Here is a 27,858-nt window from a genome sequence, read left to right as displayed (position 1 = left end):
GAAGAGAAGCACAGAGAAGGTGTTGGCATTGGAATGAAAGAAAGAAAGAAAGAAAGGTTAGTTACTTTGGTGCATATAAAATACAACTTTCTTGGCTGTAAACAACATGACTTTTTTTTTCATGTAAGCCAGTGAACACAACTGAACAAGCTTGTGTTACATATACAAGAATTCGCATCTATAGCAACCAAAAAACAACAACAGTGATGTAAATCTTTTTTCTCTCCCAGTTAAAACAGTGTGTAGGAAGGTGATTATAAGATTAAATATTAAAAGATTATATTTTTTTTAATTGCACGCAACTACAACCAACATTGACAACGAAAATGTCAAAACTTTAGGTAAGCAAAAAAATTAATCATCTTACATTTTGTAAAAAGATACAAAACTGCTGAATAACCATAAAATTTATCATTAGCAAAGTAAAGGTACACTTTTCCAACATGTTTCAATTAAATTTATATTTTCAATAAATGTTAAACACTGCCAATTTTTGGATACTCTTAAATAGTTCTTCCCCTTTTTCCCAGCTTTGAACCATTAGGTTTATTCATCTGGAGTTTTAGAGATAAATAACATTAATGACAAATACAAAAATTCATAAAAATTTCTTGAATTTGTTTTTAAAAGGGATTAATTAATCATAGAAAAGGTGAAAACAGAAAGTCTTTCTTCACATTTATTATAAACTTGAGCTTAATAATAAAAATAAATTTTAATAAAATTTTAAATATAAACATGAATTAAATCAGGAGATTGACATATTCTTCCCCAGATACACTAAGATTGCAATTTTACAATGACTCTTTATCTATGCACATAGAGATGTACATGTGCACAGCTATCTCTATATATAGTTCTACTGTGCCAAATAATGTGATGCTCAGCTTCTAGAACTAAGAGGTTCAGTGTTTTTCATTTAACTCAGCATTTCAAAACCAAATAAAATCACACCATTTTAGACATCCTTAAAATTCACCCATTCATATCTTAGAAACATTGAAAAAAACTCCATTGTATAATTTCAAAACCTTGGAAGTTAGCTGGCGTAACATATTGCTGACACTTAATTAAATGAAAAAAGATTATTAAAATGGATGGTAATTAATTATGATTGAAATGGACAGGAATTTTAGTCTGAAAATATACACTGCCAATATCCCTACTGTTCCCAACCCATTCTTGTAATAAAAAAGAGCTCCCACATGTCAACTGCTATTAAAAACCAGATGTTAAGATAGATGTCTTGCATGTTGCTGAATTAAGTAAAGAAATCTGACAGTCCACTATAAACTTAGCTATCATTTAACACAGAAGAATTGTGGGTAAATTTTTTACAGTTAACTTGGAACACATCTGAGTTATAAGGTCTGCACAAATACACCATAAAGCAAAGGCAGAGTAAGGCCTGAATATCCTTACTTATTTTTGAAACAAAGGGACAGGTTCTGTAAAACTTCCAATAAGCTGGGTTTGCCTCACTGGAAACACAAGTTATTCCCTCTGAGTTCTGCAGGAGCCGCTCCTGGTCAGGCTCACAAATGCTAATTGAACTGACTTTCAAGTTGACAAGAGATTTTGCCAGAGTAAATGCTGAAGAAGGAATGAAGGATTTGTTTCCCACTGAGTAGTCTGATCCTATTTCACTAACATGATGCGTAAGGTTAATTTTTGGTGATATCCTTAAAGACAGCAAGAAATAAACAAAATGTACAACGCAACAGGTTTCCAAGTGACTCCTCCCCTAACTACACACAGCTGGTTTGCTGTTTAGAGCATTGCAATTCTTCAAACAGGCAGACATTAATTTTTACTTCAATTATATGTGCAATTTTCTTTTGGCAGAATTCTAGACGAGTTGAAAAATCAAGTTTGGTCAAATATTTGTAAAGAGTTTTATGGGAAATTAAAGACAAATATAGTTTGACATTGATCCTGATATATAAAAAGCAATAAATTAAAAGCTTGAGCTCAGTTAACGTCAATCAGCATGGCTTTATTGAGTACCAGTCCTGTCAAAATAACTTTCTATCTTTTCCAGTGACAGAGAGACTCTTTTTGATAAGGTAAGTGCTTTAAAATAATATGCTGAGATTTCTGTAAGGCATTTTATTATGTTGCAAATGACACAGTGTCAGAACAACTAGCACTATACTGAATGAATGTTTGCTGCAGAAGGAAGGAGACCTGTAGGTATCTTTCTCATCCCAAACTTGTTCCATATTCCCACAATCTGAAAGAAAAGCCTGAAAAAGTTTTCTTGGGAAAGTGAACAGATTTGGAGTTATTTGAATAAATGTTATCAGACACATACACATATGCCTGAAATCATGAATCTACTATCATAATTGGAAAATATAGAGGGCAGGCTTAGCAGAAAGGGAACTGCTTCTGAAATCAAGGGTATCAAAAAGTCTTCACAGGTCATGGTGGAAACAAACACATAGTACAATCTTGGATTCTCCAAGACAAATACAGAGAGAGAAAGAAAACTCGGAACTTTTGCTGTATCCCTATACAGTAGCATAAGACCATTAAGAGAATTACACATCTGGTGCTCATGTCACACTCTTGTGAATATTTGAAAGACTGTAACCAGATCAGGAAACAGCTAGAAAATTACTGAAAAATAAACTTAGCAGTGAGAAACAAGAGACTCAACCTAAATGATCCCTCAGAAAACATTAAAAGATTTTCTGGTCATTATTAGCTAACATAGAGTAAAGGAGACAGATATTTTCTCTACTAAAAAAAAATCTAGACAGAGATTTGGAGGATGCAATTACACTGCAAATACAGGACATATTTTTTAGTAACTCATCATTTCTGGATGATTTGACACTTACCAAGTCTTAGACACTTTCTAAAAGAGATGGTTAATTATATTCAAACTAATTTTAAAAAATTATATATTTGATGAAGAAATTATTGAGTAGTCCAGATTATGATCCACTTAAATTTCAACAGCTACAATTAATAAAAATCCTCTTCCATCATTTTTTTCTCACATCTGTTTCCATGCAAATGTGTGTGCCATGATCCATCTTATCCTGTAGGCAGAAAGTTTTTTACATATCTTCCAATTTTTTGACAAGCAATTTCATAAAATTAGCAGTGTTCTGTTTTGACATAAAATTGAATAAAAATATTTTTAAAGATCCAAAACCCCAAACAATAAGCTCACTGTATTTTAAACTTTTAATACTAAGAGCAATCTCAAAACCAGTCTCAACTGATATAAATCCTAACTTACAGTTACAAATTTTTGTGTATGGATAGGAATAAGGACCCAAAAGCACTGGATAAAAAGCCCATAAGAATCAGGACTGTAATTCTGATAGGTTCCATAAATAAAGTATTGTATCAAGAAGCTAAGGTTTGGTGCCTCAGTGCAAGCAGATAGTGGAGGGAATACAGAATTCTTCACTGAAGTTCTGAGGAAAATGAAATTCACTAGTTATTTCTGCATTCTTGACACACAGTGAAGCAAAATAAAAGCTGCAGTTCTGCCTTATCATTTATTAATATTGGAACAGAGGATTCCAGAAGTATGCTTAGTTTTTCATATCAGTGTGTATCCTATAGAATCATTAATCTATGGCTCTTTCAAACAATAAAATGCAATCAAGCAATTTTTCATTAATGTTTGTGTATATTAACTGCTTTTTAAACTTGAATCTTTCATTGGTTTATAAGGTCAAGACTAGCAAGTCAATGACAAAAACTGCAAAGCAAAATCTCAGTTACTGACAAGCGAAGTGAAGGAAAAATCCCAAAATTTGAGAGATACCATTTCACTTGTTGAATTAGTATACACACTTGTTATAAAATTGTTATCAATTCAGAGTGTTTAAAATATTGAATGCCTTGAATTTTTAGGACAGACATACAAGTATCTAATTTGGACCTGTATTTATAGCAAAGTGAAATAATCTCAAATACTTTATGGCCTTTTTACAAGTCATTGATTTTATTTCATCCTTTTGCTAGCTCTTTTTTTTATTTCTGTGCTGCTATTTACTACAATTGCCTACTATCTTAAAAAGAACTATCTGCTGTTACTAAATGTGATTTACTCCTCTGATCAGATTGCCACAAAACCTCAAATATGGCCTCAAAATATAAAAATGAGGAACTTTAAAACAGTGCTTGGAAAACACTACCCAAAGATGTAGAAGGCTTATATAGAGACTTTTTCTGGTTTGTTATTAGAATATATCTCAATGAAAGCTTTGCAGGCAGATTTCTCATCCATCAATTCTGATCAATGTCAGCAGTAAATTGGAGACAATGGCCTTCAGGTAACGGGGGCTACTTTATACAGCAGGTTAGAACAAAGGAGAACTCTAATTATGGTTTACATGATTAAGTCTATCCACAAAATTTTAATAAACAGATGCCAGAAATTATCAGCCCAGTCACAGCCATTCTGCATGTAGCATATTCTTGATTACTAGTGAACATGGAGTAGCTGCAGGAGGTAATATTTAGCATTCTGACTTAATTTTGCCCTAAAACTGAATTCCCTTTAGCAATTTCACAGTGCTGGAGGAACTCCTGGAAAGTAACTTTCATTTAAGTCAAATCAAACAGGAACTTGGGGTGCCCAATCCAACACCACATCAGGGTACAAACCATCCGCAAGAAATGGGAATGACCAGAAGGATTGGATTCAAATCTGCATTCTTGATCAGAACTAAAACCCTAAAGTAGGTGCATTGGGAGACTGCAAAAATGTGCATCACTATCATCACTATGTGGCCACCTCATGAAAATATGTGTTTAAAATTTGGTTACAGCACAATCTCCCTCACTCCTGTGGCATGCAAGTATTCTTATAAAATCTGTTCTTTAAAAAAATAAAGTCCTGATCTCCTTTTAGCTTTTGTAATACAGGCAACATTAAAAACTTGATGGGTTAAGCTTTTCTGGCTCTCTTCCCACAACAGGAGACCCTTCCTGACAAGGCTCATCACATTTCCCTTTCATGTGCTGCATTCTAAGAAGTAAAGTCTCAACTTGGGTTAAATAAATCTAGCAATAACCTGCTCATCTCTGCAAGTAACTTTCTGATGACTGATTTATGCTGCTCTCCTTATTATCTATGGCTACTAATGGGTCATAAAATGTGTAGCTGCTGGTTCTGAACTGTGAAATTGTCCTACTTACAGCAATACTTACATTTACAAATATTAATTTCCCCTTTTTACAAAGAAATCTACCTGCTAAACAATGACATTTCTTTCAAATCAAGAACTTAATCTAAAAGTCAGAATCTTTTAGAGCTTAAAGAGGCTTTTATCAGTTGCTCAGTTACTAGGAGCAAACATAGCTGAGGACTAATCACATGAACTCTCCTTGTACAGAACGATTGACTACAGAAGAGTTTTGTGCATTAATAATTTGAAGAACTGAGCCTGCAACTAAAAAATGGAAAGACTAACAGTGGATTCATTTAGGTGTTTGGGGCATAGAGCTTTAAAAGGTCTTTATTTTATGTTTCATTTGTATACTCAAAAAGTGGAATAAATCTTTAAAATTGCTTCAGCAATATGTATTTATGTCAGAGGTCTATGTTCAAAGTTATCCATAACAGAAGGGGTCACAAGTGACCATGCATCACCCAGTTATGAAAATGGCCTTAAATCCCATCTCACCATTTGTTCTATTTGTATATAGTTGTGTTAAAATTTATCACAAATATGGCCATGGGGGAAAGTGATATGTTGTTTCTGACCATTTACTTAACAGCACCCAGATTAGTGTTAACATGAATAAGATGTTCCACCAGATACTCAGGCATTCTAAAGTTTTATCACTAGATGAAGCGGAAACTCAATGCTTCTTACAAGAAGTGGTCCGTGAAATCAGATTTGCAATGCAAAAATTTATGGTCCCCTTTGTAGTGAAAGCCTGTGACATGTTATCTCACTTAAGTAACCAGCGCCAGATATGCAACTTTTGTTATCAAGTTACTGTCTCCCAGAAATGCATTTTTGGCTCTCTCAGTAGATCTAAAGACGTATTTTAGACGATGATGGTGGCAGATAATTTTTCTACTAAGAAATATAAGATAAATGTAAAGCTCTATATAAGTGTTGTATATTGTAACACACACATTCAGGGGAAATGAAGGGGAGACATTTCAATAGCTAAACATGATCTCAAAAAATTCTTCCATATGTGGAAAAGACTGGAAATCTAACATATAAATATAGATATACATAAATATACACACTGCTCAGTGTGTATACATTTATATCACATTCATTAAACCTCAAAATATAAAATAAATTCATTTTTGTAAGCAACAGAGAGGTATAACTTTTCAGTGTGCACACCCCAACTCCTGGAGTATCAAAGACAGCAAAAGCTATTTCCTACTTATTTTTTTTAATACAACTCCAGTTTAGCTGGTCTTTTTGTAAATTAAAAATTTAATATCATTAAAAGATGTTTGAAAAGTGATATGGCTACAATATAATTGCAATTAAGAGGCAAGACTAACAAAAGCATTCACAAATATTCCAAATTTCTATTGGCTTTTACTTTCAGGTGAGGAATCTTGAGTAGCTCACAATGTGTGTAACCGCAAAATGGCAGCAAATCAAAATCAAGAACCAGAGTATTCCTGAGATCAATTCAGAGAGACCCTTCCAAATTTCAAGGCTCTTTCTTTTCTTCCATCACAAGTGCAATGTAACTCACAATGACCCTTACGTTTGAAGCCAAACCTCAAGTGGGCAAGCCTCTGTGGAAGGCTATTTCAGTTTTCTTTTTTAGGAGAAAGTAGACAAAAATACCTAGATAGATGTCAGAAGCAGGCAAAATTTTCTCTATCTACTGAAATAAGCACATAACACTCACTGAGTTTTGGGAAATTCTTAGACAGAAATTAATTCCTCATTAGAAGAGAAGTATTTGCCATTTAGTAGCTGTTTATAATAAAAAATATAGCTATGATAACTGCATACAATTTAATTGGAAAATTGGCATTTTAAAGGTGATCATGATACAAATAAGATTTTATTGCATTCAGTTCGACAAGTCTAAACAACGTGTGGTATGAATCACAAGTTCTTTGTTCCAGAAAAAATATGTGTAACAAAGATGAAAAATTAGAGGAAAGATTAAAAATTTGAAAGCACTTATATGACTAATTTGCACCGCACTTCTGAGTTCTCAAAACGTTAATTCAGCACAACGCTAGTTATTTACAGTGGATATGTCTGGGATTGTTTATACTGAATGTACTGACAAGCAAACCTTGCCCTGCCCAAATTCCTAAATTAAATAAATCCATGTGACTCCAATGAGCTTAGTGCAGGCTCAGCTCGGTGCTAATGCAATTGCGCTCTGCCCTGCAGCTTGAGGCACCAGCAGAACAAGTTCACATCCATTTGGAGAACAGACAAGAGCAAGCTCACACCTGCCCAAAAACAATGTGCAAACATACAGGATAAAAAAACACACGGAATATTAAACAAAATCTAGTTCAGGGAGGAAGGCAACAATTCCAATTTAGTGCATTAGGCAGTTATATCATAACACTCTTTTTATGGAGGACAATGTCATTGGTTTTCTCCTTCTTTTCTTTTCTCTTCTTTTTTCTTGAACAACTAAAGATCCAAGTTTCAATGATGCAGAAAACCACCAAACAAGATATTTCATTTTTCTAGGTACTAAACTTTTGCTCTGACTGAACTTTCTACTCACAGTCTAAAGAAATTTGAAGAATTTTATGCATTTCAAATAACCATGGTTTTTTTAGCATTAGCTAAAATAATATGCTTTGGTTTACGTTTTTATGGCTTTTAGGTTTTGTTGTTTCGTTTTGTGTTGGGTTTTTTTTAAAGGAAAAAATCTCAGTTTTGATATTCCTGAGGCTTGTTCAGGAATTTGAGGTTGGCAATTTTCCAGGGTGGTCATAGAATATAAGGCATTATGCTAACAATCAGGACTGCCAAAATACACGAAGTGGCATGCCCTCCCTACCCCTAAAATTGCACATGGATCAATACAGTGATTTGTAGATCAGGATCCAGACACTACAATAATTATCGTTTGTTTGACTCTCCTCTGGTTCTGATTTCCAAGTCATCCACCTCAAACAAAATCCCATCTGACATGTTCAGAGTTTGTCACATATCATCTTTCAGCAACTCCACGGATATTTAGCAGTTCTAGCTGATGAATAAATACCTGTTGCCAAGACCAGTTCGCCACTTTACAAATCAATAAACACTTTTTTTTTTCAGAGCACATGGTCTTCTTCAAAAAGCTGGTTTTTTGTGGCATACAGTTACTTGGAGACAGTCGGTTTGTTGTCAAGTTTCAGGCATCACTGCATGTAATTTCTTTTTCAAATGCTGGAGTTTACCAGCATATTTTTTAAAAGCCTGTTTAAAATGAGGCACATTTAGTAGTAAGACAGCTACAGGGACAGTTGGGACAGTCATTCTGGAACAGTTGGCTTTGTGACTGGAGAGTGGCAGGAAGGGAAGCTCCAGAGACACATCCTGCCCCACTATCGTCCTGATAAGGACTTTTCCTTTAGATAAGAGGATAGTTCAGAAACCCTGAAACTACCTTTTAGGCCTCCTTGCTGAGATCTCGGAGGAGCAGAAAACTTGCTGGTGGGTTCGTAACAAATTACTTCTAACACTAAATCTTGTAGAAGGGCTATCAAAAATGTTTTAAGTAGGAAAAAAAAATCTCTGTGTAGCCAGACAGGATTAAAAGATGTAAAAGGACATCTTTTTACATGCTTAGGCACCTTGTGACATTCCATCCTCAATTACAGCTTCAAAGAATAGGGCTAACTTTCTGGAAAGCAGCCAGTTTTTAAAGCACGCCCTATAATATTCACATTTTTCTAAAAATCAGATTCTTTTCTGTGAGCACATAATCTCCCATAAAGCAAAATTAAAATACATTTGTAGCCCTGGTGACCATGGAGTAAAGTGTTCAGCTTTGAATCCGCTAAAGTTCGGGTATTCAGGAAACTCTTAGGAGATTAAGAACACTGTACATTTTATTTCTTTAAAAATCTGCAGTGCTATGGGAAGTAAGAAGATTTGATAGTTGTTATAATCATCAGGTTTAGCAATAAAATCTAAAGTATGAAAATTCTTCAAATATTATACCTCCAGTCTTAAACTGTCTTAATGCAGAAACAAGTTCTTCCTTATGACCTCTCAAATAGCCTAATATCTTATTAAGAATGCCATCAGACATAAGCATATCTGAGACATACACATGTCAGATTACCTACACCTCTTTTTTCATGTAGAGATGCCACTCTCAATTAAATAATCAATTACAGGTTTTTTTACTAAGTAGTCCATAAGCAGAATCTTGAATTTAGAACCTTCAACCACATCTTAATGTTCTCATGAAGTTGAAGAAGTCCTAGGTAATAACCAAAGGATTCATTATGTGGAAACCATCCTGGAGTCAGAGGTTGGTCCTACATGCCCAGTGACTTGAGGACTGTAAGGGCTTTCAGCAGGGAGTGAAAAATGCCCACAGAAATGAACAGTAAGTGAATATGGGTGACTATAGCCTCAAACTCAGAACAGGAACCAAACAGGGAGGGACTGAGAGGCTCCTGAGACCAGAAAACCAAAGAGAATGAGATGTCACAAGTAGTCCAGAATTGTGGTTAGCAGAGCAGAATTCTCTGTTGGCTGGTAACTCACAGGCCTGCTCCCAAACTGAAAGGATACAACTGACAGGAGGGCTGCCCAGGGAGGCAGCTATGGCAGGGAACACAAATGTGCTGATTCCCAGCAACTTTTAACAGCAATCTGCTTCAAGAGCACACAGTCACTGGTGTGACACAAGCAGGCACTTCCTTCAAAAAAAACCATTTTCCATTAAAGGGAGAAAATTGAAAGATGATGTGGGCAACTAAGGCCAAGACAAAAAGGTTTTAAGGAAAAACAGTAAGGATGTAGAGGTAAGGAACATGAGGCAGGGAGCTGAACAGTAGGGTTTGGGAGAAAGTCTATGCGTCTATGCTGTGGGGCAAGACAGCTGCTAATCTGAAAGTTCAAATTTATTTGGCTATGGGGCTTTTTTGTTCCAGCTAGCTCCTGGATGCAACAATCCAGATTAGATTACTGTAATGTACTCTACAAGGGGTTACATACTACAACTCCTTCTACAACTCCTTAGAAACTGAACCTAGAGCAAAATGCTTATTAAGCTTATTTGCATTCTAGGAGTATTATACCCACACTTCAGGATACACATTGACTGCCAAAATGTTTCCAGGTGGAAATTAAGAAAGATTGCCAACTCTCAAGCCAAAACTAAAGAGAATAAATTTAAGTTTTTGTGCAAAGCTGTAAAATTACCTTTTCTTTCTCTTTTTTAAAGACTAGTAAAAAATGGTTAATATATGTTATTGACATGGCAGCACTCGATCCCCAGAAATTTATTTACATCAAATAAAAATCAGATGCACCAACATAACCAGGGATAGCATCATGACCAACTGTTACAAGACCATGTGTATGGGCAGATGAGAATTAGTCTTCCTAATGTTTAGGAAGATTCCTTACAACTTGACCAGAGTTAGATCTGGATACAGATGGCAAAAAAAAAGGTAACCCAACTATGCTCTCCCTAGAGAGCAAAAAAAGAGGGAGACTAGAGGCAAAAAGTGGCTGGAAATTTCTTCATTCCCTAGCAGCAGCCAGAAGACCTAAACACATCCACTGTATCTGAAAAAAGGTGCTCAACTAGTTCCTTCAAGAGAAGTCAGAGATCCTATCCTTCACCAAGTCTAAAGTCATTCTGCTATATGTTGCCCATGGTATTGACTTTTTTTAATGATAATGTTTTTGTTACAACCCTTACCTGATTTCCTGTCAGGTAAGAGTTGTAACAAAAACATTATCATTAAAAAAAGTCAATACCTGAACAGAAAAGCTTCTCATAAAAATTATGCCTATTTCAAACAGGATGTGTGTCTTCCAAGATCCTCCAAGAATCTGCTGGTACATCTTTCTCTTTACACAGTACTGAAATGTCTTATTCTTTGTTACAAACATGTACTCCAGTGCCCATGTACATATCTTTATGGAGATACAATGGCACGCCTTTCCCTGTATAAATGTGTAGGTTAGAAAATCCAGTATTATCTACAGAAATGAGGAATATTTCAAATTAACACTGTTCAACTGTCTCTGCCTCTCAAGAAGCTGGGAGAAAACTTCGAAAATCCCCCTCTAGCATTCACCAAATTAAACAGTATTTACGCTACAACATGCCCAACTTCTTCATCTCCTTAAAAAAACTAGAAATGCCTTCTGATGATTTGCAAGTTTATTATTTTCACAGTTTATTCTGTGCTTTTATATTGGAGTATAGTCACATATCTAGAATCTGTAATATTGAACGGGAAATGCAGGTTTCTATGGCACACAGCAAGCAATCAAATTGTGGCACAAACAAATGATGTAAAGAGAGGTAAATAATAACACAAAAAGTAAAGAAAAAAATAAAATCCATGATTGGAAAATGTAAGATAAAGCAATGTCTAGAGTTCCCCCATGATTACCCTTGACTGTGCTGTTCTTGAAGATTATTTCAGCAAGAATTTTGCTATGAATCTTGTGTTTGCTTGCCTTAAAAGTAATCTGGGCTAATCCATTGTTCACAAAGTCTGTGACAATTTTGGGATGACAGCACTTCAGGAGAACACCTATTCTGAGTCCAACACAAGATGAAATAAAACTATATTCATCTAACTTGTTCTTAGAAACCTCCAAGAAAGGACCTTCCATTACACGTATATGAAAGAATGTCCACATTTTGTTTCCATTTACAGATTCATTAGACTCATGGTGAAAGTCTTCTTTTTAACAACTAACCTAGTTATTCTTGGCAAAATTAAATTTACTGCTCCTAGCCTTTCTCCATTGGGCACTGGAATACAGTTGATCATTGTCTTCTTTACAACAACATTTTATGTATTAGAAGACTTATGTCTCCCCTTTGGTACTTTCTAGACTAAACAAACCATGTTCTTTAAGCCTTCCCCACAGGTCATGTTCTCTAAAACTTCTATCATTCTTGTTGCTCTCCTTTTGTCCCTTTCTACTTTGTCTACGTTTCCTAAAGCATGGAGATCACAACTGTAAACAGCTTTTCACATGAGCTCTCACCAGTGCTCAAAGGAACAGAATAATTGCTTCCTGCTTCGTCTCCCATATTGTATCTATCCCAGAATTAGATCCAACTTCATTGCAATGGTATTCCACTGTGCAATTTAGGTTTCTTTTTCCATGCTATTACCTCATCAGCACATGTGACTTCTCCCCAGTAAGCAGAGTTGTATTTGCCAAATTTCAAATTACTTATTCTAGACTCTCCAGTTTATCAAGACTGGAGCAGCTTTTTGAGCTGTTTGAGTGCTCCTACTGTGCTTGGAGCTTCTTACAAGTTGATTCATGATCAACAATATTAATGGCATTTCTATTTCACCACTGAAACAATCTCTTAAAAATACTCCACAGAATCAGATAAAGGACAGACCTCTTTGGAATCCTGCCCTCCTGTTTGAAAATGAGCAATGGTAAATTTGTCTAGTGGTTGCACACCCATCTCATGGCAATCTCATAATTATTCAAATTTAAAAATATAATTTTTCATTAAAGCTTTTCTTACTGCAATTCGTTTTATCTTAGTTGTTCATTACATTACAAAATTATATATTTATTTGCATATTACAAATATCTGGTGGGACAGTGTTAAAGACCTGATGAATTAAAAGCTATCACTTTCTGCTTTAACCACAAAACCTGTTACCCTTACAAAGGAAATTAGATTTGCTTGACATAATTTTCCTTGGGAAATTCAAGCCGACTAACTATAGGATGGGCATGCTAGAGCTGCATTCTTTTTTAGAGAATGGCCGAAAACTGTCACGCAGGAAAAAAGCTGAGGGTAGAAGTGCTAGTAAACACTAAATTGCTAGTAAAATGCCTACTATTTTACATGCTCTGTCTTTAATCATGCACTTACTTCCACCATTCATATAACATCTCAAAGTTCTTGAATACGTTTGAATGTGTTGAATATTGAATTCCATTATGCTTCTTATCTGTTTCTTCCCTGAATAAGATGTCACCATGCATTGAAAAGCATTTGACTAAATGTTAGCTCTCTCACATTGTCTTGTGCCTCAAATTTTTTTCACAGGTTCAGGTTTCTTAAATTAGTTGAAAACAGTGTCTGGGTTTCAGTAACACCGTGGTGGTTACTACCTGTTTTTTCACATCTCTTGCCTTCATTCTGGGTTGGTTTCTTTTTCATTCTGTTCCTTGCATAAAGCCAAAACTTTTTTTTTTTTATTTTACAGATATTTCCATACAATTTTTCCTTCTTCTATAAACTCAGCCAACTTATCTCTGTTAATCATAAACAGAACCAAACCTAGACAGCAAGTCCTTAATTCCCTTCTCCTCTTTCTGACAGAAAAAGTTGTTCTTAACATGTTCCAAGAATTCAAAAGATTATGTGTTCCATTGTTCAGGTTTGTGGTTTGTGTTTTTGGATTTTTTCCTTTGTGTTAGTATCCAAGAAATTGTGTTTTCTTATTCTTACCTGCTCCTGACTCTAACACAGTTCCATTGGTCACTCTGTAAAAAAGTGTAATTTGCCTTTTAGCCTCCTTCTCCCAATTAAGTAGTCTTTCATACAGCCCCAGCATATTTTCATCTCTGTTTTTTCCTTTTACTTCTACCCAGACATTATGAACTTATAGCCTATTTTAGTATCAAAAAATTATTTTTCATATAAAAGTAATGTCAAATGTTTCCTCAGGCTCCTTCATTTGAAAATGAGTTACTTCTTTCTACAGACTGTTTTTCTACTCCAGAAAAATAAGGCACCAGACGAAAAGACAAAATTTTAAACTATTTCAGGACAGAAATAAATACCAGGGCTATTGGCCTCGGTTCGAAGAACGCATCATTGCTCATTAGTTCTTTGGAAAATTTATTTTATTCTGAAATAGCAACATAACAAAGTTATAAAACTGAGGGTGAAGAAAGAGGTGACCAACCTGATCTGGAGAGGGTCTGTGGTTGTGTTGTGTCCTCCCAGGAGATCGATGGTGGTGGTGGTGGTGATGGTGGTGGTAGTGGTGATGGTCATCATCATAGTTATCTGCCATCAGCTTCATTCTGTTTTGTGTCTGTTTAAGATGTAAAGCAAGACAATTGTATTACATGTTGGAATGTATTATTCTAACAGTGTTTTAGGAAGATCTTGGTTTGGGGGTTTTGGGGGGAGGTTTTTGGTGGGTTTTTTTTCGGTTAAGGATCTAAGAATAGAAATTCAGACTGCTGTCTCACAAAGAAAATGAAAGGGAAACAGAGAAATAAAGTATGTGAACACACCCTCTGTTTCACATCCACAGTATGATATGAAGAAGTCAGAAAAGTAAATGATGAAGGACAATGTGTTTGAAGGGCAAAGACATTCAGCTTTTCTAAATACATTATTTAAGAGCTACTTCCTTTGTCCAGTGTAACATTATGTCTTAGCAATTAACTTTTTAAATCCCACTGAGAAGAATATTAAGTGTACTTCAAACATTTACAGTTATCTGCTAAGGCATGTCAGCAACCACCATGAATACTTGTGCTAAAAGTTCTATTTTGGGTAATTTATTTTAACTGTACACAAGCATCACCCTGCTAAACAATAAGTAAAACAAATCTGAAAACTAAGTGATAGAGACACAGACACTTAGAGAAATAAGTGATTATGGAACATGACACATTATTAAATGGAAGGAAGTCTAAGATATATATCTTGAAAAAGAGATCAACACTTCAGCTACAGTTGGGTACAGATAATAAAATCTATGTCACCGGGGGATAACGAGATACATTGCTGCTCTTTATCACTATTACAATTATTCCATACCATTAAATACATAGACCTGAATAATTCAAACCTTGCTCATAACACCAAAAATATCTCACTATCAATAGTCTGATACCAATGGATACAGTTGATATTTTTTGTAGTACCAAGACTCCCTCAGGAAAACCTGTTAAACTGCAATCAAGTTTTAATTAATTTTGCACTAACAAATGCAAAAAAGCCGCTGTCAACTCCCAAAGATCTCTTCCAAAATTAAAATAATCAGTTAGATGCATATAAAATTAATACCACACAGATGACTGAAGGAAAGATAGCAGTCTTAACTCACTTGGTGTCATGCCACAAGGCAGCAGAATTTATGGTAACCCCATTGAAGATGGCAGCTAAAGACATTCCCCAGGACTTGGCCCAGAGTAATGAGCTCCGAAGGACCAACATAAGCAGATGAATTTGAACACAACTCATTTGTTCAGTATGTTCCCATATTAACTGCTCTAACTGCCTTCCAATGCAAAGTGCCCGTGAGATAACTCGTGTCCCATAGCAAGTATGTAGTAAATTTACTTCCAGGACTGCTGTAATTTGATTTTCCTTCTACACCAATCCTATATCAAAGTCCCTGTTTGGAAAATTTCACTGGCAAGTATATTTTAATTGAAAATTAAAAACTCTGAGATTGCTATTAAATTCCCCAACTTTAATGTTTCTTGCTGAAGTTGAAAAGGGAAAAAAAAAAAAAGCAAACATAATATTCATATTACATAACATTTTAAGAATAATAAAGTTGAATGCAAGGAAAATAGACACAGAATCCCAGAAAATTCTGATGTGCCTTTTCAGCAATTAATTTTTTTCAGTTGTCACAATGTTTCTCAAGCACTTCACACGATGTTCAATAGAGGATCATAGAAAGCTGCTTTACAGAAAGGGAGCTGTACTCCGTTTAAGTAAAAAGAACTAACCCAACCAAACCCTCAAGTCATCCACAACAAAAAGACAGAGGAAAAATCACAGGTCAGATGTGCACTGTCATACTTTCTGAGCCTCTCCATAGCACTGTAAGAGGATTTTCTCAGTATGTTATAGAGTAAGAACCTGCACAGCTGGAAATAGTCCATTTTCTCCCTCCCAAATACAAAGATGGAAGCAAACAGCTGAATAAATTTCAGTTGTGACTTTCTATCAATTTTCCTAAAAAGATCATCTCAGTCTGAATCATCATAGTTGGTGTGCTGTCTTTAGATTTTCTTTGGATTCAAAGAGGAAGGCCTTTTGAACAAAAGAGTGGAAAAGACGGAGAATTAATAGACAAATAATAAGCCACTTACTATAAACACTGTCATACCCTGCCTCTTTGGGGAAGCTCCTAAAATTTTATTAGTTTATTTTCTTATCAATGAACAGCCTTAAATTTCCTACCTTTCAACTACATTCCATGAAGAATGCAAAAGTTAAACAAGATGATATATGCAATCCTAAAAGTGTCCTCTGTAATGAGGTGTTGGGGATTAGGCGTGTCATGGGATAAGAACCGTAAATGAATGATCTCATCTTTCTAATTTGGTGCTGAAATACAAATAAACTACTTCTAATGTTTCTTCCTTTTGCATGCCAGATTGCAGTAAAATGTGCACAAAGAAATGTTAATGCTCTAGTAGCCTTCCTTCACTGTGCCTGTTCTGGGAGCAAAATATACAAGAAATATAAAATGATAGTTTCTTTTCCACTGAAGAAACCATCAAACCATCTAAATTTCAACAAGACTGGTAACTGTCATTAATTCTTAAAATGACATAATTCATCTGGCAAAATATTAAAAGCTTTTGGTTCTATTTGTTAGCTCTTCAAATGATAGCAAATATTATTTTGATGTTCTGTTTGTCTTTGCTTCAGCTACTGCTAGTGCTCAGCTTCCACGCTGAACTGTATTTTCCAGCTATGCTGAGTTTGACTTAACAAGTACAAACAGCCTATGATTTCAAACTTTTAAAAGCAAAAATTTTGAGAAGGACAAGCAGGAGAATAACAAAAGTAAAGCTATCCTGAAGAACAATACAGTCCTTTTCACATCCTTCTAAACTAAAATCTGTAACAATACTTCTGTTTGCTCCCTTTGCTAGCTTTTGATATTTAGCAGGCTTTGAAATGCCAACTATATTTTTATTTGAGGAAGGAAATAATTAACCACATTGGAATTTGTTCAGGACCCCAGGGCTTCACACCCCTGCACCTACATACAGGCACAGACAGAAAGGTGTATACGTGTTGGGACACTGGTTTATCAGTCAGAGGAAAATCCTCATGCTCTGGGTGCCAGATCAACACATTCAAGGACTGCTTCAGTACTGTCTGAGAGGGGAAAATACCATGCAGTGACCTGGCAATGCCATCATCTCCTGCAACATCCTCAGCTTATGTCTGAAAAGTTCCTATTTAAGGACACCCAAGAACTTTTCTTACATCACTTTAGAAAGTGCAGCATGCTACTCAATATGACTTTTCCAGCTGATCAAGACATTGAATCTTGAAATATACAATTAATGAAAGATGGAGTGGTGATCACACATCCATTCAAACTGTAATATCTAATGTGCACCACTGGTTACTCTGCACCTTCAGATAAGTCACACCTTATCTGAAATAGTTATATTGCATAGGTCAAACTTTTATTCACATTCTCCTCTCAGACCTGAAAATAGGGTTTCACAAAACTTACACAGCCACAGCTCTGACAAAAAAATTGTCATGCCAACAGTTCTTTTTGAGAATGTCTAGAGAACAACAGGCCCACACCTGAGAAGATACAGATTTTAATTTGAATTTATACTCGAAAATAAAAACATGTTAACATATAAAATGCAACAATTAATTAACTCTATCTCCTAAAGACCATGAATGGCCTTACGAGTTCTAGCCTACACAGTGTCCTCAGATTCTTTTTGCTCTTAATTTATTGACTTCTTTCAAAAAATACTCCATTCACTTTGAAATAAAGGAATAATCGAGGAATTAAAAGCAGCTTAGATCTACTTGCACAGGTATATTAACCCTTAGGCTTAAAACACTTGTCTTTGATCATTCAATATCATTATTTGCTAAGCTGTCAAGGTCATGAATGGTATATGTAACTGAATTTTTGACCCACTTACCAAAGAATTTATGATCTAGCACTGTAAGAAAACTGACAGATATTTCTTGTCCTCTTAAAAGTCTGTTGAGTTTAAGGAAGGATATAGTGAAATGAAAGTCTTTGATTGACTGGTAACAGACTAAACAGCTTAACAGCAATCTGTAACTGTAAAACTGCAATATTAAAACTGTCTTTTACAAAATATTTTAGCAAGGTGGCAATAGGGAACTATGCTTTCATCTGTCATCTGGATCAAGTTAACAACGAAACTCTCATGAATGAGGTTCAAATGAGGAAAAATAGTAAGATTTGTTGCTCTGGGATATAGGTGTAATACAATTTAATAGCTATTACTTTCCTTTGGATTTTCTTCTCACTCTCTCTTCATTTAATGGAATTTGAAATATTTCTAGACTATTCACTTTCAATAGGGTAGGATTTTTCCCTATATAAGAAGGAGGCAGGTATAAGACATGCAAGCTCTCCTGGAGCTATCCTGGGGTCTAATTCTTAAAGCACAAAATTTAAAATCTACAGACCCACATTCGAGATTTAATTCTGCAATGGCCTCTTGTTGTCTTCAGTGACACAGAAACTTGTTCTGGCAATCTCACTGTTTGAAAACAAGCAGTCTAATACTTGCACAAAAAACTCTGAAAACTTCATGTGGCAGGCATTTAGTTCAAGCCTTCATGATTTTTAATCATATGCGATTTTATCTAAGCTTTTTTACTCCTGAGACAATATTTTAAAAAACAGAAAAGGGCAATAATCTAAAACATTGCATTCTTCAGACTACAGAGTTCACCAAGTTTATCCAGAGGCTGCATGAACTTATTGGAATGAACCTAGATTTACTGCAGCTGCAACTGGTTCTCCTGCATGAATCCAGCGCTTCAGGCCTCAGTGCATTAACAGAGGGATAACAAAATATTTGCTAATTAAGCCAGCTCTGGCCCTACTCTCTCCAAATAAAAGCAGTTTTCACATTAGAACAATACTTTTGCACGTTCTTTGAAAATTGTTGTCATCTGAAGACAAGGGAATTTCTACTGCTGCACAACTCAGAACTTACTAACTGCCATGGAATACAATTCATAGTGGGTTTGTTATTTGACTAGTTAGAGCTCCTTAAATGAAATATTGGACAGCAAATGCTGTACCCTACCTAAAACATCCCTGAAGTTCAAGAAATTACACTTGTCACTCACAATCTTTTAAGGGACTATAAAAGTTTGCACAGAATTATGACTTTATACAAACAGTGTATTTTCTTACTAAAAAAAAACCCAAAAAATATTACAATAAAACAATGTAGACTACCATGTTTGTGTAACAGAAGAAGACAACCTTGGAAATTAGCTACAAAAGGCATTTCAGAAGGCACCACAGAATCCCGTGCTTTAAGTAACCCTTATGGTGACTTTTGGTAACAGAAGAGTCATCACAATGTACAAAGGAAATTAAAAGCCATGTAAAGCCTGTATTTTCAGAACTTTATAAAGTTCACCTTCTTTTTTTTTTAACCCCTCTTCAGCAACTTTTCCTTTATTCCACTTCTGTTGTCTCATCATAATTATTTTTTTTTTCTCAGATCAAAAATAACAAGTTCCAACCTTGGAGCCTCTAAAAACTCATGTTCAACCTCACTGTCACTGAGGTTGCTTACAGCATCCTAAGTCTATAGAGATACCTGCACATTGCACAAGTGATGTCAAAATAAGCCAAAGAGTAAGATTGATTTGCCATCTAGAAAAGATACTTAGAAGAGATTCCTTTGCAATGTTTCAGTTTAAACTTTTGTTAAAACTTCTTGATATGCTTTGGGGCACTGTTTCACTAACTATCCAGATGTAGAAGAACAGAAAATTCCAAGGCTATTGCTAGAAAGCCAAACCTTGAGACTGCTCCATTTTTAATGGTAGCACTCTTCTTGAGTCCACACGATTAAATTAGACAAATTGTTAAAACATGTCCACCAAGTATGGTTTTGACAGAGGTGTCACTTTTCCACAAGCCAGAGGATCTATAAATCAGTTATTGCTTTGAGGATCTTTTGCCAGTATTAGAGCTGCATGGAAGAAGTGGACTAAAACAGACTTCCTGAGATTGTATTACTTTATGCTAATTATTCAGGCCGCTTTTAACAGTGTAATACTAACAACATTGTGCTAATTCTTTCCAAAATGAGTTGTCTTTAAGGAGAATAAATATACAACAATATTCAATTCAGGCTTCTTTGCTGCTTATGCAGGGAGGTTTTAGACACCAATAAAACTACAATGGAAAAAAATGAGGTTGAGCTTGCAGGCACTCATCAGTGACAAAAGATAACAAAAACATTGCAGTATGTTAACTAACCAGCAACTCCAAATGCTAAATAAGTATGATAATCATAACCGTATGGGTGTTGGAATGCATCACTACAGGGTGATGTTATGTTTTACTGAGTGCTTTAATTATGCATTTTCTTTTTATAACATCCCTGTAATGTAATCTGTTCTTACATTCTTACTCTTAACTGCATTTTAACATGAGTTTTGCTGCTTTGTTTCCTGCCTCCATTGAAGGACACAAACTTTTCCCTGTTAAAATTCCAAATGGGCTAATAAGCATGTTTTTCTTTTCCTGTTATAGTGTATTACTTGTCTTGGAAAGTGTGAAAGACAGGATGCATGCAGGCTCAGAGTGTGCATGATAGCTTACTGCAGAAAAGCTTGGCCACTCCGCATTTAACTCTTTTTAAGTTTTACCTCATTAATGATAAGACTGGTCCATATGATCTAAGGAACACAGTCAAGTTTTCATGCTAAGAAAGTATACATATATTTCTTTTTTCCATCCATATTTAGTTATATACTAAACTTAATTCACCTGGTTTTACATTTAAATCTTAGAATTCTTATAATCTGTAACATGTAACCCAGAGCAGCTGATGTTCAGGCCCTGTCTGCCCTCACAGGACAGAAAATAGGGATTAAAAAAAGGTACTGACTATTTTCCAAGTTTTAATTAAATCCAACATTCCTCCCACGGAAAATACAAAATCAATTGCTGGACAAATTAATACTCTGACTCCTCTGCAGCAGTCTAAAGCAACTTCTATGTGAACTTTCTCAGACTCAGGTCTGGTAATTTAGTGTTCAACATGAGCATAGAAGCTTTAGAGACACTTCAGTTCTTTAATTAGAGCACTATTTAACTGCTATTAACAAGCACTACACCTGCTGCTTTGCAAGATTACAAAATGTGACACTGACTTACCCTGAAAGAAGTTAAAGCTCAGAGTAAGCCTCTCTCTCCACAAGCTGAAGGACAACAGCCTCCCAAACACCAGCTGGGATATTGGACACTTGGCAGATGGAGACAGGCAGCACTTCCAAGTGCCAAGCAGACACTTATCTAAAGTACTGAGGCCAAATTTCAACTTTTCTGACACTTGTGATTAAACAAAGCTATGTTGAATTGAACATGGCTTGTCTGACTTTTTGTGTGCATTTTCCTGCATTTACAATTTGTGGGTTTGAAGTCTTTTTAAAGCTCTGTGAATTTAAAGTATGGCTTGAAGCGCAGGAAATATATTGTAATAATACAGCATACTCAGTAATGTATAGGCTCAAGTCATGCTAAAAGTATTTGTCTCAGTCCTACTACTAAACTTGGTAATTACATAGAAGTATGTAAGAACACAGACACAAAGAAGTGGGTTAAAAAGCATAATTAAAGCTCTGAAACTGTAGCTGCCTGAGGACATCTCAGGCCAGGTCCTACTGAAAACAGACAAGCAACGAGAGAAGGAAGGTTCTCTTTTTTCCTTTTTACAACAGGAAATAACTCATTAAAAAGATACTTCCCCATAATAATTATTTAAAACCAGACATGAATCAGAAACTTCGGCAGCTAAATAAGACCTTTGAAACTAACAAATCTCTGCTTAGCAGCACTGGTCGTTTTTCACCATCTTTAATGTCTGAATAGTGAGTTTCAGCTGTAATTTTTACAATTTCAATAACAAGCCCAACTCTCCCATTTTTATCATACACAAAATATAGCTTAAGTTGAAATTACTACATTTCTTCCATTGAATGCAATGAAAAATGCAAAATAAAACATACATTTCAATACATGGGTTGTATATTTAAATATGGACTGAAATGGAGATAACATCACACCACTGTCTTGATATGCTTAATGGAGACACCTCACATATAACTAATTTCTTTTTGATGCTGGATTGTAAGTATTACCAGTTTTATCCACAATTACAGCATCAGAGATATTTGACACCCAGTTTTTACAGTACTTTTTTTAACAGCTGGCTACTTAGCACAGCAGTTGAGATCAAGTGTTAAACTATATTTAGTCTTATTATCATGGGATACATAAGTAGAACATAAGGATTTGCTTAAAACATGTCATGGAGAAAATGGAGATATTCACTATTCTTGTTTGAGATACTTAATAATCATTTTCACCTACCAAGCAAGCCAGAGCCAGAATTTCAAAAGTTTCAGTGTTAATATATACATTTTTTATATCTGCATTACCTACTTTTTCCATTTAAGATTTTCAGTCACAGTGAATTTAAACCATTTGTCTGAACAAAGTTCTAGGATAAATTCTCAACCAGATTATCACCAGTGAAAAAAGGCTGCCTTGAGCCATGGCCAGGCTTAAGTTGCGACACAGATTCTTCAAGAATCAAAAAACTCTGAACAGAGAACAAGCAGAAGCAGATTTTAAAGCAGGAAAGGGCTTATGTACCAAGCCTGCGTTGCTTTCAGGGACTGACTGCTACAGGCAAAAAAAAGCCCTTCTCATTGGAAAAGGTTTGTGTAAAAATACCATGCAAGAGACTTTGGATTCCGGAGAGCATAAGGAGGAAAAAGTGATGCTATTAACCAAGTCCATCAGGTTTTATAATATAAATTGTCAAATCTTACTGATAATATGTGAAAAGTGTTATGAGACCACTGCCAACATTTCCAGTATTTTTCCAACAGAGAATGCCATTTGAAACAACTAAGGTGTTCATGCAGAGGCTTTTTGCTACACTTACACGTTGCCTTTCCTACCTTGTGCCCTCCTGTGTTAAGCTACAGGGAGAAGTGGCTCTCTGCACTTTCACCCCACAGGAATCTGCACAGGGCAAAACTGAGATGCCATTCAATTGCAATTGCATGTTCAAAAACACAGATTCAAAAACCAGGTTAAAAATTTAGGAGAAAAAAAAACAACATTAGGAAATGCTGAAATATTACTTTAGGTTATTTCTAATAAAAAGGAAAGTAAAAAGATTTTTAAGATAGTAAGGTCATTGAATGCCTTGTATTGACATAAATGGGATTTGAACAGCCACATTTAAATTCAGAGCATAAAAGCCATTTTACTATATTTTCTGAGAACTTTAAAGGAAAAAGTAACCAGGCTGATTATGAAGTCATTAGGACATCTATTCTTTCTTACCTGTCCAAAATAAACAAAGAACTGTGTAGCGTAAGTGCAACAAAAATAAAACTAAAACTTAAAGGTCTCATACTTCTCTTTTGTTCAAAATTAGGTGCTTAAAGCTTTAACAAGACCAATATTAGGAGTAATAGTAAACAGCATAAATGGAAGAGGTAAAAAAGAAGCAGAGTGGTCAATTATGTCTGCAGTACCCATGTGAATGGCTTCTTAACATGGATTCTACTCACTGTGGAGTAATACTTGGATTCAACTGCATAATAAATGTCTTTCTAAAACAGATCTGTGTAAACAACACAGTAGCAATATAATAGCAACAAAACAATAACAAGAAGAACAAAATTATGTGGTCCTATAATAATCACACTGTGAAATTCAAGGCAGTATGAAAGACTCAGTGAGTATAGCATCAGAAATAGAAGGAACAGTGATCAGGAAACAGCACTGGAGTTGCTGCTGTTCACAAGAGCTGCAGATGACAATGTAAGAAACCACTGAATGACTTTTTTGCTCCCCTCCTGGCTAAACATAAAGAGAGCTGTAGTGCAATTAATTAATTCACAGTGCTCTAGAACAATGTTTTGGGCTGCCAGAATAATCACAATGACAACAACTTATAATAAAATTCTTTTTCTCATACAGTAATATAAACACTTTCAATATCATAACATACACAGTGCAATAAAGCTGAATTAGTCTATCAGGGAAAATGCAATATAGGGTATTTTGTTATTCTCAAATGCTTGATGTCACCACCATAATATCACAGTAGCAATATTTCTGAAGTACTTAACTAGGACAGTATATGGAATTAAACACACTGCCTCCAGTTTCACTTTATTCATTTGCTGCTGAAAGAGCTTTTTAAAATATTTACAGGGTAATTTGTAAGAAATAATTCTGTGTATTGCATGCAGGAGAAAATATTGCTATTGTTAGTTTGCTGAGGAAGCGTGCTTACACACATTTTTTAAATTCCTTGGTTGTTCACCCTGTTTGTTGCATTAGCAGTATGTTGATATGATGAAATATAGAGCAGTGAACTAAATGACTGAGAACTCTGCCAAACACCAGCTTTGCCTCTGGCCAGAATATTCTGTACACCTGCAGCCCTGAAAGCACTGAAAAGGTTTCTAATTTCATGTTTTGAGAAGAAAAATAAAATGCTCTCAAGGAGTTAGAAGACCTTGCATCTTGGCCAACTGCACTTACATTTTTGGCACTATATCCTAAAAGTGAAAAGAGACAACTGGGAAATTTTCCTGCAGTATCCAAGTTCAGGATGAATCAGTAACACAGCAGTGTCTTCTGCTCTTACCAAAATCTCTTGAGATGTTCTAAAAATGGACTTTTTAGCTAATTATTTCATGAAGGATTGCATCACTGTACAAATTTATCTAAAAATAGTTTCTCAGAATCCTCAAAAGGAATCTTGGCCAGGGTGATTACACACACTATGTAATCACTCAGCCAAGCCCACATGGCAATTTTGTTTAATACTGTATTTCTGAAAGGTTTTTTTAAAGCCTACTACAAAGTTCTACAGCTCTCAAAATACAGCATTTCATGTATGAATCAAAGCAGTTCCAGTGATTTTGTTTTGCTGGGAGTGTATTACTCTGCCTCTCAGTTACTTAAGCACTAAACAATAAATATTTAACTGACAGATTGCAGCTGCTAAATTGTGTTTAAATCATTACAATTAAATATGTTTGCATCTTGTGAGAATGTGTTTGCAACACAGAGGTCAGAATTATTACTACAAATTTTAGAGTGGAATACACAATGACACAAGTTATTTTTCTAGGTTATCAAGGTTTTGACATAAAAACAATTCTCTTCTTCCAGCTTAAAAATAATAGAACTTTTACTTAAACTCATACAATCACAATCCATAAAATGATGGTTCAACTCATTCATATAAATAACATTTTAATCTCTAAAATACAATATGCCTGTCTGTAGCTTTATTAAAATAAAACACAAATATTCTCATTTCCAAAGGCACAATATTTCATTCCTCTCAGATGCCTCACTTTCTTTTGCAATGTGAAAAATTGTGACAAGTTACTTTAAAATCAATGTCTTAATACAAGTTTACAATGTGTTTGACATTCCCAAAGGCCAGAAAATGTGGATATATATGAGAGGAATACAGATTTTTTATCATGGACCAACAAATTATTTTGCCTCTCAAAGCAAAAATTAGTTTTATAATATAGAACAGGGATGAATTTAGGGCTTGATGTTAATGTTTAGCATTACCTAGTGATTCATTCTCTAATATTTATAAATATTTCTTCTTTAATGACCACATTAGGCTGGAGAAGTTCGGATTTTTTTAATTCTCTCTTTCAGAAGTGTAACAGCTGTGGAAATGGAGGATGGGACAAATAAGCCCAGAAGAAAACAAGTGATGTTGCAGCTGAGGATTCACTGAAGTTCTCATGAATCAGAAACAGCACAAGAGACAGCATCTCTCGAGGGAAATGGAGGAACTGGGGGGATGAATCTGCCACTGACCTCCTGCCCAGCAAAGGCACAGCAAGGCTCTGTGGGGATGCACATGAGAAACCTCTAGGGGTTGACAGTGGTTCTCCCCAAAGGGATTAAAGAAGTATGAGTGAAGTCTACAACCTCTATCATCAGATAATTCTTAAGTGTAATAAAGGGGTGACCTAGTTAAACCACATTCCTGGTCCTGGTGACTCTTTTTTTTGTAGTGTCTGAGATAACAGGGAGATTATTTTGGCATCAATTTAATCTAGTTAAATAGCTTTACTGAAGATCTTTATCATTATAAATAATGGAGGTATTTGAAGTATTTGGTTACAATTCTAACTGAAATTATCCAACACAATGCTTCTCTAGCAGTTCTCTTCTGTTCCTTCTCTCTGTCTGAAGAAAGTTATGAATGTTTTGAACACTTCCCTGCAATAGCTTAAAGGTACAACACCAAACCAAAACAAGCACAACAATAAAACAGTTGTCCAGGTCTTTAAACTGTTTAAAAACAATTTTAAAAATTTTAAAATATCCATGATAAGTATCATGGAATGTGGCAGAGTGGTGTATTCATTTACTCTTCAGTAATCTAAGATGAAGGTAAAAAAGAAAGACACCTAAAAAAGGAAAATAACTATCCTTTCTTTTCCAAAAAAACCCAAAACAAAAATCCCTAATTTTTTTTGGAATTCATCATCTGCTCTGGTGCAGCACAGTGAGATGAAAAAGCATGAAGCACATCTGCCTATGTATCATATAAATTTTGGTGAAATGTCTCTTGGGCAGCTGACTGACCTGAGACACAACTGCATCATGGCTGGAACATATGTGATAATATCTGTTTCTAGAGGGTTTTTTAACCATGTGGGTTTTATTTAAAAGCTCAAATGATTTATGGTGTTGAAAACACAGTGATTTTTACCCATTTGAAAATTTATTTTAAGGATAATCACAATTTCTAGATAGCCTCTCGGAAAGCCTGAAGCCTACTGAAAACACAATTTTTTTACCACAGATAAGCAAATAACTGAACAAGAGGTTTAAAAAAGTTAACAGAATGAACAGACCCTGCTTTATGCAAAGAGCATCTGCTCTCCTCTCTCACAGAATTAAGAAGGTTGAAAACTATATGAAGATGGAAAACAAAATGTATTGGCTGCATATATGAGTCAAGCAAACATGCAACTAATTCTTAACAAGTCCAGAGAAGTAAAAAACACTTAAATGAACACATCCTGCCTTTGCAGCTGCTGTCACATGTCAAACCTGGCTTTAACACTTCCAAAAGGATATCAGCATAAAACAGTACAAAAGAAAATAATGCCAGTTTTCTGTTGCCACAAAAGTATGAAAAGTAATGTCTCCCCACCTGCTGTTTTAACTGATGTACTAATCTGTCCTTCTCTCGTTTAAGAGCCATTACTTCATCTTGAGTCTTCTTTTTCTTTGAGGCAGACAGCTCGAGCAAGGCAATATTCGCATCTTTTTCACTAATTGCAGCAAGCAAAGCTTCCTGCCTGATAAAATAAAATAAAATGAAAGTTGTTACAGTCTCATTAAAACAGAATATATTATACTGTACCACACTATGAGAGCTGCTTCTTTCAATCACTAGGAGAACAATCACCTACCTTTTGAACACTCTAAATAGCAAACACTGTCAGGTCTAAAAAATCATTAAATAAACTGATTAGTCAAAAAAATTCACTTTATAGAATTCTATATAGAATAATATAGAATTATTTGCTTCATCAAAAATTTATCTCAGTCTATTTTACTACAACATGATAGTAAAATAGACTGAGATATAACAATAGTTCTGTGAAATTCCGTGCTTTTAAAAGTCTTTG

General features: G+C 35.1%; 1 protein-coding gene across 2 annotated transcripts in view; it reads right to left on the bottom strand.

Annotated features, from left to right (window-relative positions):
* Nucleotides 1-27,858, bottom strand: part of ERC2 (ELKS/RAB6-interacting/CAST family member 2) — a 420,204-nt gene that overhangs the window by 109,244 nt on the left and 283,102 nt on the right. Inside the window, exons 15-16 of one of the 2 annotated variants that reach the window (XM_066326741.1) lie at nt 27,378-27,525; nt 14,078-14,209 (exon numbers count right to left, since the gene is read on the bottom strand). In XM_066326741.1, coding sequence (XP_066182838.1) covers nt 14,078-14,209; nt 27,378-27,525 — 280 coding nt within the window. Of the gene's footprint in view, nt 1-14,077; nt 14,210-27,166; nt 27,526-27,858 lie in introns of those variants that run through there. The other variant, XM_066326740.1, reaches the window with a different exon arrangement.

Source organism: Sylvia atricapilla, chromosome 11, assembly GCF_009819655.1.
Source record: "Sylvia atricapilla isolate bSylAtr1 chromosome 11, bSylAtr1.pri, whole genome shotgun sequence".
NCBI lineage: Eukaryota > Metazoa > Chordata > Aves > Passeriformes > Sylviidae > Sylvia > Sylvia atricapilla.
Note: the sequence above shows the minus strand (reverse complement) of the source record. Positions and strands in the feature narration are given on the sequence as shown.